Source organism: Hyperolius riggenbachi, chromosome 4 (assembly GCF_040937935.1).
Source record: "Hyperolius riggenbachi isolate aHypRig1 chromosome 4, aHypRig1.pri, whole genome shotgun sequence".
NCBI classification, from domain to species: domain Eukaryota; kingdom Metazoa; phylum Chordata; class Amphibia; order Anura; family Hyperoliidae; genus Hyperolius; species Hyperolius riggenbachi.
In genome coordinates, this window is record NC_090649.1 from 411,623,748 (window position 1) to 411,636,726 (window position 12,979).

The following is a 12,979-nucleotide window of genomic DNA, read 5'->3' on the forward strand; positions in this document are numbered from 1 at the left end:
AGCTGAACCTGTGGTTGAAAACTTAATGGATAGGTGGATGTAACTAAAGGTCCAAGTGGATGCTGAGGAGTGAGCAGAATGTCTGCTCACCTCTCAACAAGTGTCGACTTGTATAAGAGACCATTTAACTCAGATATACAGTGGCTTGCAAAAGTCTTCGGCCCCCTTGAAGTTTTCCACATTTTGTCATATTACTGCCACAAACAATCAATTTTATTGGAATTCCACATGAAAGACCAATACAAAGTGGTGCACACGTGAGAAGTGGAACGAAACTCATACATGATTCCAAACATTTTGTACAAATAAATAACTGCAAAGTGGGGTGTGCGTAATTATTCAGCCCCCTGAGTTAATACTTTGTAGTACCACCTTTTGCTGCAATTACAGCTTCCAGTCTTTTAGGGTATGTTTCTACCAGCTTTACACATCTAGAGACTGAAATCCTTGCCCATTCTTCTTTGCAAAACAGCTCCAGCTCCGTCAGATTAGATGGACAGCGTTTGCGAACAGCAGTTTTCAGATCTTGCCACAGATTCTCGGTTAAATTTAGATCTGGACTTTGACTGGGCCGTTGTAACGATTGAGGAATTATTTCTGTGGTCAAGATGCGCGTGGTCAACATTTTTTCCGTGGACAAGATGCGCGCTGACACTGCGGAAATCCTCCACAAGCGTATGAAATAACAGAACCCAGATATGGTGCTATGCACCTGTAGAGGGAAATTCCCACTGGCAGATGGAGCTGTGGCGTGCAGAGGAATAAAACTTCTGCACTGCCACAGATGCCAGATGGGAATTGTATGAGGTGAAGTAATATAGGGCAAGATAGCCCATGGAGAGAGAGCACAGAGACAGAATGTCTGTGTATCCACCAATCTAGTCGCCACCCGGCGACGGTGAACACACAACAATGAAAACCAAGTGGGAACGCAATCGCAAGAATGGCGATTGCTAATAGCGACACCAGACTGAGTAATACAGAGCAAAGGAACAGAATAAAGACAGAACTGATAACAAACAGTAATCCAACACACAGGAGCAGACAGGACTAACTACACGCGGTCACCACACGTTAATCGCAATAGCGAAAAAGCGCGTGTGCGGCACGGTCGCCACACGAGAATCGCAATAGCGACAAAGCGTACCAACCCTGACTAACCACAGAAGCATGAAAACAAAAGAGAACGCGAACGCTTGCTAAACGGTTACCTCACCGAGACGACAGCAAGCGTTCGTTCCAGACAGACAGACAGATGGAGCAGCCTGTAGCAACCGCTGCTCTGGCTACACTCCCAGACAGAGTACAGAAGGAACCACCGCCTCTACCGCTAGGGCGAATGCGATCCCAACAGACAGAACAATCTCTTGTCGACCGCTGCTGGTGACAAGACAATCGCAACAGATAGACAGTACAAAGCAATACAGGTAACAAAAAACCTGACTATGCTAACAGGAATGCTAGGGCACTCCCAAGGAACTACTCTAAGATAGCAATATTAGCAAACAGTAAGCAAAGGGCTGAGACTCCAGGTAAGTTAGCAGGAACAAATCATCATGACCAGCAAGGAGTTCTGGGAGGAAATGTTTTTTATACTGCAAGCCATCAGAGGAAGCAGCTAAGCAATTTGCATGACAAGTGGATGCAAATTCCTCCCCAGAACAGCAACTCTGCCGCTTGCAGAGTGGAGACAGGTCTCTTTTCCAGGGACCTGCAGCACTCAGACCCAACAAATGGTCAAAAAGCTGTCTGCCTGTGCAGACAGCAGAGCAGATCATTACAGCCATTCTAACACATGGATGTGTTTTGTTGTAAACCATTCTATTGTTGCCCTGGCTTTATTTTTAGGCTTGTTGTCCTGCTGGAAGGTGAACCTCCACCCCAGTCTCAAGTCTTTTGCAGACTCCAAGAGGTTTTCTTCCAAGATTGCCCTGTATTTGGCTCCATCCATCTTCCCATATACTCTGACCAGCTTCCCTGTCCCTGCTGAAGAGAAGCACCCCCAGAGCATGATGCTGCCCCCACCATATTTGACAGTGGGGATGGTATGTTCAGAGTGATGTGCAGTGTTAGTTTTCCGCCACACATAGCGTTTTGCATTTTGGCCAAAAAGTTCCATTTTGGTCTCATCTGACCAGAGCACCTTCTTCCGCATGTTTACACTGTCCCCCACATGGCTTGTGGCAAACTGCAAATGGGACTTCTTATGCTTTTCTGTTAACAATGGCTTTCTTCTTGCCACTCTTCCATAATGGCCAACTTTGTGCAGTGCACGACTAATAGTTGTCCTATGGACAGATTCCCACACCTGAGCTGTAGATCTCTGCAGCTCATCCAGAGTCACCATGGGCCTCTTGGCTGTATTTCTGATCAGTGCTCTCCTTGTTCGGCCTGTGAGTTTAGGTGGACAGCCTTGTCTTGGTAGGTTTACAGTTGTGCCATACTCCTTCCATTTCTGAATGATCACTTGAACAGTGCTCCGTGGGATGTTCAAGGCTTTGGAAATCTTTTGCTAGCTTAAGCCTGCTTTAAATTTCTCAATAACTTTATCCCTGATCTGTCTGGTGTCTTCTCTGGACTTCATGGTGGTGTTGCTCCCAATATTCTCTTGGACAACCTCTGAGGCCGTCACAGAGCAGCTGTATTGGTACTGACACTAGATTACACACAGGTGCACTCTAATTAGTCATTAGCACTCATCAGGCAATGTATATGGGCAACTGACTGCACTCAGACCAAAGGGGGCTGAATAATTATGCACACCCCACTTTGCAGTTATTTATTTGTAAAACATGTTTGGAATCATGTATGAATTTCATTCCACTTCTCACGTGTACACCACTTTGTATTGGTCTTTCACGTGAAAATCCAATAAAATTGATTCATGTTTGTGGCAGTAATGTGACAAAATGTGGAAAACTTCAAGGGGTCCGAATACTTTTGCAAGCCACTGTATATTATATATCAAAGCTTTGTTACACCCGCACGCATCTCCAAATCATACGTATCTTTCAATCTAGTGCTTAATGTGAATAATACCTGACCTAAATCTGAATGATTCTATCCATTGTACTGTCATGAGAATATGAATATGCATGTGTATAAGTGTTCCTAAAAACAAAATCAGCAGCGGTATGTTCCAGCTGTATGTCTTCCATTGCATTACCATTTATTATGATTGTACATTTATATGAACAACTCATATCACTAACTGTTCCTCAGGGGAGCTCACAAGCAGGGATCATAGTTCATAGCAGGGATCATAGTTCTGCATGGGTAACTTCAACCCATAATGCCAAGCGCGACGTCTAGCCTGAAGTCAGCTGGCCAATAGGGTTGGAGTTTGCTGCGGTGACCACACTCATGAATTGTGTTGGTGTTTGAATTTGGAACATCATTCTGAATTCACCCGAACGCCACATTTCAGCACTATTCAGCACTAAACCTGCGGACAGGGTCAGGGCACTTTTACTTACTTACACTTGATGGCGCTTTTTATGCGACTCCGATACTCACTCCTTTTGGCTTTGGAAGGAGGAAGTATAGAGTCACGTAAAATGTCTTGTGAAGTGAACTCCCTCTGACCTTGTCTACAGGTAGTGCTGAATCGTGCTGAAGTGTGGGGTTTGGCTAAATTCAGAATAATGTTCTGATTTCAAACACCAAAACTACTAAATACACGAGTGCGGTCAACGTGGCAAACTCTATCCCTGTTGGGCAGCTGACTTCAGGCAAGAGTCGTGGTCGTGGTGGGATGGAAGCTCACTGCCAAGGAAACATGCTGTAGCAAACTACCATCTTTACTCACAATCTGATATCCCTACTATAGTCTGCAGACTATTTTTTAGGAAAACTCATCAACTCATCAGTATGTTTTTGGGATGTGAAAGGAAACCCACGTATCCAGAAGACACTCATGCATACATGGGGAGAGGATACGAACACCATGCATAGAGTCCTGGATGGCTGGCAATCAAACTTGGAACTTCAGCACTGCACCACAAGAGTGTTACTCACTTAGCCACCTTGCTCCCCATTTTGCTGAAGTTCCACACCTGAACTGAGAAGAATATGGAAGCGGACATATTTATTTTCTTTTAAACAATGCTACTGATCCTCTGCCTCCAATACTTTTAGACATAGACCCTGCACAAGCATGCAGATAAGATGTTTCTGACTAAAGTCTGACTGGATTGTTTCAAGTGTGTTTCAGACACTACTGTAGCCAAAGAGATCAGCAGAATGTCAGGCAACTGGTATTGTTTAAAAGGAAACAAGTATGGCAGCCTTTATGTCCTTCTGACTTAAGGTGTTCTTTAAAGGAGTACTGTAGGGGGGTAGGAGGAAAAGAGTTGAACTTACTTGGGGCTTCGAACGGTGCCCCACAGATGTCCTGTGCCCGCGCAGCCGCTCACCAATGCTCCGGTCCATGCCTCTAGTTCACTTCCAGAATTTGAGGCTTTGAAGTCAGAAAACCACTGCGCCTGGGTTGGCATGTCCTAGCTCCCACTGACGTCACCAGGAGCATACTGTGCAGGCGCAGACCGTACGGGGCCTGCGCAGTACACTCCCGGTGACGTCAGCAGGAGTGAGGACGCGGCCGTGCAAGTGCAGTGGTTTTCCAACTTTAAAGTCGCAAATTCTGGAAGTGAACTGGAGACGAGGACTTGAGCATCGGTGAGTGGCAACATGGGCACAGCACGTCGGCGGGGGACCATTAGAAGCCCCTGGTAAGTTTAACTCTTTTTTCCTCCTACTCCCCTACAGTACTGCTTTAAAAAAAATGGATGTTAAATAGAGAGGTTAAAGCGGTTACGCGGTTTTTACACTTGATTTTTGCGTTGTGGTGCCATGCTACTGCTGCATCCCACCACAACACAGAAAATGACAATCATATAACCCTGCAGCAGGGTGCGCCAACAGGGTCATATGCATAGGCATGCCCTCCCCCCCCCCCCCCCCGCTCGGTCTGCAGGTGCACGTGCTGTAAGGTACCGCGTTGCGTTGTTTACAATTACTGCGTCACCCACGGACTTCCATTCGCCACACACTTTCATTGCTTTTGCAGCCACTTGTGGTAAAATAGGGTAATACAACGCAGATTTAACCTCCAAGTGTAGGGACCTCAAGTGCCATGAGTAGAGCAAACCGTTTTCAACCACCTAAAATAACACGAGAAAGCAAAATGTATCTGTCCTCAACCAAGTTGTTTTTTAAAATATTTTTACATTCTTCTTTGTTCAAAGTGAGACTGTTATATGTGAAGTCAGAGATCGCCAAGTGGTTTTTGAAGCTTATCTCTGCTAATTCTTTTTTTCCCTAGGAACGAACCAATAGCCCCCCGCATTTATAACATTGCAGGCGTACAGAAAAAGTATTGATTCAAAAAAAAAAAAAAAAAGAGAAGCTTTTTAAATAACATTAATTCTTACCAACTCCAGCGTTTATTGATTCTGCATCTATTTCCTTAGCCTTTTTCTCTGCCACTTTAGCTAGTGCCAATTCACCCTTATCTAGTGCAAGGTAATGGATGTCCTTTGGAAATAAAGCAAAATAAAAGATTAATCTAAAATGAATCTTGGACACACAACAAAGAGGAATTTCAAAGAAAGGGAATCTTTTATTGCCCAGATCACAGAACATAGACAGGACTGATGAACCCACAGTTACGTTTTAATTTACTCAATCTTCATTCTTCCTCCATGCAAATGTATCATCTTACGAGAGCCTTATCTCGCGCCAGGCAATCAAACACATTTCGCAAAGTAAAAAGCATATATTTTACTCGGCAGCTTATGCGGCAATTTCTGACCAACCTATGTCTTTGAAAAGCCAGCGGCTGGAAACAGCAATTTTTGACAAAGGGACCTTTGAATACATGTATATATCCAAAATATGCCATTTCAGTGACTTTTTAGCTGCGCACTGATAATGTCCTCAAGGGAGAACATGTACTTTATTCATCACCGCCATTCTGATTTAACAAACTTCTTATTAACTCGCAGCAATGCAATGATTGTATTGGAGCGGGTGTATTCTTGGGGACATGTTGGCTTATTTGTTTACAAGGTGCATAACGAGATGGAAAGGTAAACACTGGCCTAACACCAGTTTATACAAAGTGTTTTTATAGAATATATAGTTAGCACCCCTGTCCACTGATTGGTCTGGTTTATCTCTGCTGGTCCAAAGTATCTGGTGATCTCTCCAATCAGAGTTTAGAGGCACCTACACTCTATCCCCTATGCTATTAAGGCATTTTGTATTTACCTGAGGAAGACGGCCATGACCCGTAAAATGTGTTGTCAGATTGCTGTTTGAATAAAGATTTTTTCAGTAGAACTGTTCACATCTACTGGGGAGGTGATTACCTTTCTTTTCTTTTTTTTAAATTTATATTTTAAAGCACTAAAGTAGAACACACTGGGCGCTTCCAACCGATTCATCTCCAATCATTAGCAATGTAGCTGGATCCACTTATGGAAGAGATTATCAGTAATCTGATCGGGACCACGCTCCTCTTCAAGCAAGCGTGCACTGCACCCCAAGCAAGCATGGCCACAAGGGTGCAGTAAGCCTAAGCCGCTTGTGCTCAAGTGGCTCTGGCTTACAATGCAGGCATGGTCCCATTCGGTCCAGCCTAGGAGTGTGGTCCGGATCAGCAGGAGGGTCTTGGTGAGCGTCAGAGGATGTGAAAGGAAACATCATCAGGATCCAGAGGCTTTCCTCACCTTAGATAAGTATTTGTTTCTGAACCCAAGCTTCTGCTCAGGTTCTTTTTAAAGGAGTCATCAATTAAATTATGCTACCCCCAGTACTACTTATCCGGGGCTTCCTCCAGCCCCTGGCAGCTGCTATGCCCCTTGCTGCAGCTTCGCTGGCCCCCATTCGCCAATGGTGCGCAGGACGTCCTCTACTGCGCCTGAGCAAGCGCCGCTGTCAATCACACATGGCGCCTCCGCAGTACCGGGTAAGTAGTACTGGGGGTAGCATAATTTAATTGATGACTCCTTTAATAGGAAAATGAGAGAGTGCATTCACAGTGAATGCGTACCAATTTTCCAAAAGGCAATTGCTGACTTTGCTGAATTTATTAAGTGCTGCGATGGAGTCTAATGTACAGAAAATTGCAGAATGAAAAAAGAAAATCACAATTGTGTTGCAATAGGTTTTTGCGACTTTTAGTGTGAAAAAGCCCTTACATTGAATCGGGAGTTTGCTGTCAGCCTGTTTAGTTTTGGCGTAGCTCCACAATGGCAGCGGGTGCAGAGGCCTACACGTGACTGGTAAAACTATTACATTCATCTCTGTAATGTTCACATCCAGATGACACAGATTTCGCAGTTGGCGTGCATAACAGGTGGATGGTGTGAGCTCAACCAGCAGCTTCAAAACACACTTTGTCCAGGCTGTGTAACACATCACACCCATATTAGGCACGGTATTATGAATCTATTACTAGGTGAGAAAACACACAGACAGCTAAAAGTGACAAAGAGATGACAAGGCTACCAGGAAACCTGGTCACCAGAGTGGTGAATGCCAGGCATGCCAAGGCGGTGACCAACCATCTACATACAAGTCAGAGATTACAACTGATAAAGAGAAAATACAGGTATAAAAGCCACGGGATGACATGTGACACGCCTTAGCACTGATAAGCGTCACAGTGATTTGCTTACAAAAACTCAAAGACGGAAAAAACACAAGCATTGCACAACTTCAGGTGATAACAGGTTAAATAATGAAGAAAGAGAACATGAATTCATTACTGGCTAATAGAGAGGCTGTAATGGGCCATCTTTACATTAAAGTGAACCTGAGCCAAGTAAAATTATTAAAAGTGGATCCGAGATGAAAAACTAACTATAACAAGTAACTTGTCTATATATCTTATCTAAAGTTTAGATAGTTTACACAGCAAATCTAGCTGCAAACAGCTTCAACGGTGTATGATTATTTCTTCCTGTGATACAATGAGAGCAGCCATATTCTGCTTGTTATCATTACACACAGGCAGGCTGCTCTGCATCTCCACCCCTCAGCCTATGAAAACTCCACTCCCCTCTCCTCCTCTCTCCCCCTCCTTGTCTCTGAAATCTCTGGCTGGTAACGCCTCCTCCTTCGGGAAAAGCCTCCTCCTACCCAGACTGAGCTCCCATGAGCACTTGCTACATGGGACTCAGAATGCCTAGGCGCTGGAGGAGCTGTGGGCGAGGCTTGTTTAGTTTATAGGGAATTAGGGTATTAAAAAACAAAAGAAGAAAGTATTTGGCTTGAGGAATGCCCTATAAACGATATGTAAGGGGCACAATTATGCAGTGAGTAAAAGTTTATCTTGGATCCACTTTAATAAAAACAAATGCTGTCCCTGCATATGAATATTACATACTTACCTTGCCATCAGTTCCTCCAGAAGCTCACCATTTTCTAACAACTTCCTTCCAGTTCTGACAAGATCTTGTCAGACTTGTCTCTCTGGAAGCTGAAAGTCTTAGGCCTCTTTTACAGCTTATGCTGAAAAATTGATGCGTTTTAACGTTCCATAGTAGTGCATTGTGAAAAAAAGCTTTCAGTTAAAATGCGTATATTGGGCTTGATTCACTAAACCGTGATAACTGATATCACGGTCAAGTTAAAGTTTTTCGTGCATTATAACGCGCTTAACATTTTACGCGCACAATCGCTAATCTTCACGCGCAAACACGAATATTCGCATGAAAATGGCTGCTTTTTTGCACGGAAATTAACATTTGTGCGCAAAAAACCTTACATGTGTTATAACTCGTGCAAAACGCTAGCGCGACCGTGATATCAGTTATCACGGTTTAGTGAATCAAGCCCATTGTGTGAACTGAGCCATAGGAAAACATGGTTATTACTTTGAAAATCAGTTGTTCTTTCAATTATAACTGAGAGCAACCGATATAGTGTAAAAGGACCCTTAGGGCTCTTTTTCACTAGATCAATTGCTGTCAATTATAAATGAAAGCACAACTGATGTGCAAGGTAACGTCTATGTTTCCCCATGGCTCAAGTGATATTACTAGTTAAGGGAGTGCTGACATGGGTCATTAGGGAGGACGGAGTACGGAGAATTCCATCGATCGCAGTGCACAAACAGGATGCGGGAGAGGAGGACAAGATAAGGTAAGTTTAACATGTGTATGTTTATTTTTTTCATTTTTCAGTTTAGGTTTCCTTACTGTCGCAAAAATCTTAAAATTTAAAACACATACAAATAACAAGTACATTTCTTTCAGAGTAAAATGAGCCATAAATTACTTCTCTCCTATGTTGCTGTCCCTTACAGGAGGTAGTAGAAATCTGACATTACCGACAGGTTTTGGGTTAGTCCATCTCTTTATGGGGGATTCTCAGTGTTGCCTTTATTGTTTATAAAGACACTCCCTGAAAAAGATTTATACAAATATGCTGGCCAGCTTCCCTGCTCACTGTACACTTCTTTGGCAGTTGGACGGAGCAACTGCCATTAACTGTTTTTAAAAATAAAGAAAACCCTGAGAACCCCCCATGAGAAGATTGGCTAGTCCAAAATCTGTCGGTAATGTCAAATTTCTACTACTTACTGTAAGTGACAGCAACATAGAAGAAAAGTAATTTATGGCTCATTTTACTCTGGAAGAAACATACTTCTTATTTGTATATGTTTACGTGTGTTTAAACCACTTTACCCCCAGCCGTACGTATTTCTCCGTCCCTTTTTCCATCCTTTTACCACCAGGGACAGAGAAATCCGTACTTCCCGCGTTCCCACCGCTGCCCGCACTCCCGCTCGCATGCACGCTGCCGCCCGCTCGCCCGGAGATCAATGAACGGGAAAAACCATTCCCGTTCGTTGATCTAAGCCCAGCAATGATCCGCTGCTTCTATGAGAAGCAGCGCGATCATTGTGAAAAGAAAAAAAAACGTTCCCAGCCTCAAAGCATTCTTCACATACAAATACATTAGTTTTACACACAAAATTAACTCATTACCTCCCACACTCCCCAATTTTTTTTTTTTTTTTGTAATAATAAAAAAAAAATTACAATGAAAAAAAAATACATAAATAGTTACCTTAGGGACTGAACGTTTTAAATAGTTATGTCAAGAGGGTATAACACTGTTACTTTATAAACTATGGGTTTGTAATTAGGGATGGACGCAAAACTGAAAAAAATGCACCTTTATTTCCAAATAAAATTTTGGCGCCAAACATTGTGATAGGGACATATTTTAAACGGTTTTATAACCGGGACAAATGGGCAAATAAATGTCATGGGTTTTAATTACAGTAGCATGCATTATTTAAAAACTATAATGGCCGAAAACTGAAAAATAATGAATTTTTTTCCCACATTTGTCCTATTTTCCCATTAAAACATATTTAGAATAAAAGAATTCTTGGCATAATGTCCCACCTAAAGAAAGCCTAATTGGTGGCGGAAAAAACAAGATATAGTTCATTTTATTGTGATAAGTAATGATAAAGTTATAGACAAATGAATGGAAGGAGCGCTGAAAGGTGAAAATTGCTCTGGTGCTCAAGGGGTAAAACCCCTCAGTGGTGAAGTGGTTACATTTTAAAATTTTATAACAGAGGTCCTTTAAGATACAAACTGTTATTGCGAAACATTGTAAAATTTAAAATACAAACTTATAACATGAACATTTCTCCCAAAGTAAAATGCACTATAAATTAATTTTCTGCTGTGTTCCTAATGCTTAGAGTAGGCAGTAAAAATCTGACAGATCTGATAAGTTGTGTTTCTCCTCCTGGGGGATTCTCAGTATTTCCTTAATTATTTACAAAAGCACTCCCTGGAAAGGATCTATACATAGATGCCAACCAGCGAATGTGGGAAGGTGAGAGGCTGAAATATATCATTGTTATCTGAAATAAGGAGTCCATATTTAAAACTTCATCCTCAGTAACTCTCAGTGACATGCCACTGGGGCGCTCTGCAAGCCTTGAGACCTTCAGAAACTCATGTTTATTGATATTGGTAAAACAGGACATTGGTATAAAAAGGGGAGTTGTTGAAAGAAAAATAATATGACCACTTTAACCCGTTAAGTTGAGACTTTAGAGACCCTATTAATCACAGCACCTCTGAAAAGCCCATGCCCACCCCTTTGCCACATCACAAAGATAAACTTCACAGTGTAACGTTTGCGGAATCGTTTTCGTGGTCAGCGCACGAGATGCGCACTGACACAGCGAAAACCTTCCACAAGCGTATAATTGGGTGAACCCTGGCTAGGTGCAATGCACCAGCAGAGGGCAATTCCCACCGGCAGATGGCGCTGTGGAGTGCAGACGAGTACAATCGCTGCACGGCCACAGATCAAGACAATGCGTGGCTGAACAGCCCATAAAGAGAAAGAGCACAGAGACAGGAGGAATGTGTGTTCACCAATCTAGTCGCGACCCTGCGACGGTGAACACACATCAGCAGAAACAAAAGTAGGAACGCGATCGCGAGAAAGGCGATCGCCAGAAGTGACACAAGACAGACTAGAACAGAACACAAGAGGAGCAAAGGCACAGCAAATAATACAATGAGAATGATAAAGAAAATAACAAACGCTAACTAAACGCGAACACCGCACTCATTCGCAACAGCGAATGCGTTTATGCGCTGTCTCCGCGTGTTAAGCACAACAGAGACAAGCACGCCTAACTAACCACCGACAGACAAACACGAAACAGAGCGTGAACGCTTGCTTAACGGTTACCTCACCGAGCCTACGGCAAGCGCCCGTATCAGACAAGACAGACAAACGAGAAACAAGAACTAGGCAGAAAGGATCCACCGCTCTTCCGCCATAGCAAGTGTGATCCAAGCAGGAAAACAGATCAGAAAGATCCACAGCCGATAACGCTAGCGGCTAGTGCGATCTAAACTCAGGAACAAGAAAACAGATCAGAAGGATCCACAGTGCTAGCGCTAGAGGCTAGTGCGATCCAGGAAGACAGAACAGAAGGATCCACAACACTAGCGCAAGGCGAGTGCGATCCAGGCAAGACAGATCAGAAGGGGCTACCAGTAACAACCGCTGTTCCGGTTAGCACCCAGACACCAGAACGATTTCCTGTCGACCACCGCTGGGACAGGACAATCGCAACAGACAAACAAACAGATATGCAATCCTAACTGCACTAGGGAAACTACCTAGTGCAGTCCCATGAATTACTCTAAGCTAACTTTAACAAGAAGTAGCATGGCTGACACTCTAGGAGTGTTTACTACAAACCCTGAAGGAATGACCAGCAAAGGACTCTGGGAAACATAGCTCTTTATACTGCCAGTCATCAAAGGAGGCAGGTAGGGGATTTGCATAACGAATGTATGCAAATTCCTCAGCTTGAAAGTACTTGTGGATCGCACTCCTGTGATTAGTAGTGGTGATGTGCCCGGACCAGAAGATAGGTAGCACTCCCGTCTCCAATGGCAATGTAGAACGTAAAGTCCAGCACCATCAATAGTATCAATGCTCTTTAATTTGAAAGACACATAGATTATACAAGCAACGTTTCGGAGGGGACCCCCTCCTTTCTCAAGCCAAAATCAGTGTCTACATAAATGAACCGAATCACAGGTTTATATACACATACAAAAGTAGAGACAACCAATCACATTTAGCCTCTGCCTATGGCAGCCAATCTCTTACCACCTCCTTTGGGCGGACCTGATGGGGAACTATATGGTTCACATTCAGATGTGCGCAAACACACAGTTGCTGGTAGTGCGCAGGAGCGTGAAGGGAGCGCGCCGGGAACGCCCGGCTCGTCTCCATTGAGCGCCGACCAATCAGCCATGGGGAGCTGGTAAGCGTCATCAGGCCACGCCCCCTTGGGCGGCGGACCTGATGGGAAACCTCCATGGCTGAGAGAGCGAGGCGAAGCCAACGCCTCCTCTAGTCTGCGCGTCTGCAAGTCACATGGCCGGGATGTAAACAAGCCGGCCATGTG

The 12,979-nt window shown here is 43.7% G+C and overlaps 1 protein-coding gene across 6 annotated transcripts in view; it reads right to left on the minus strand.

The window, feature by feature from the left end:
* WDPCP (WD repeat containing planar cell polarity effector) overlaps positions 1-12,979 on the minus strand; it is a 541,772-nt gene that overhangs the window by 254,923 nt on the left and 273,870 nt on the right. For all 6 annotated transcript variants that reach the window (XM_068232353.1, XM_068232349.1, XM_068232350.1 and 3 more), the window contains one exon: positions 5,433-5,535. In XM_068232353.1, coding sequence (XP_068088454.1) covers positions 5,433-5,535 — 103 coding nt within the window. The remainder of the gene's footprint in view (positions 1-5,432; positions 5,536-12,979) is intronic.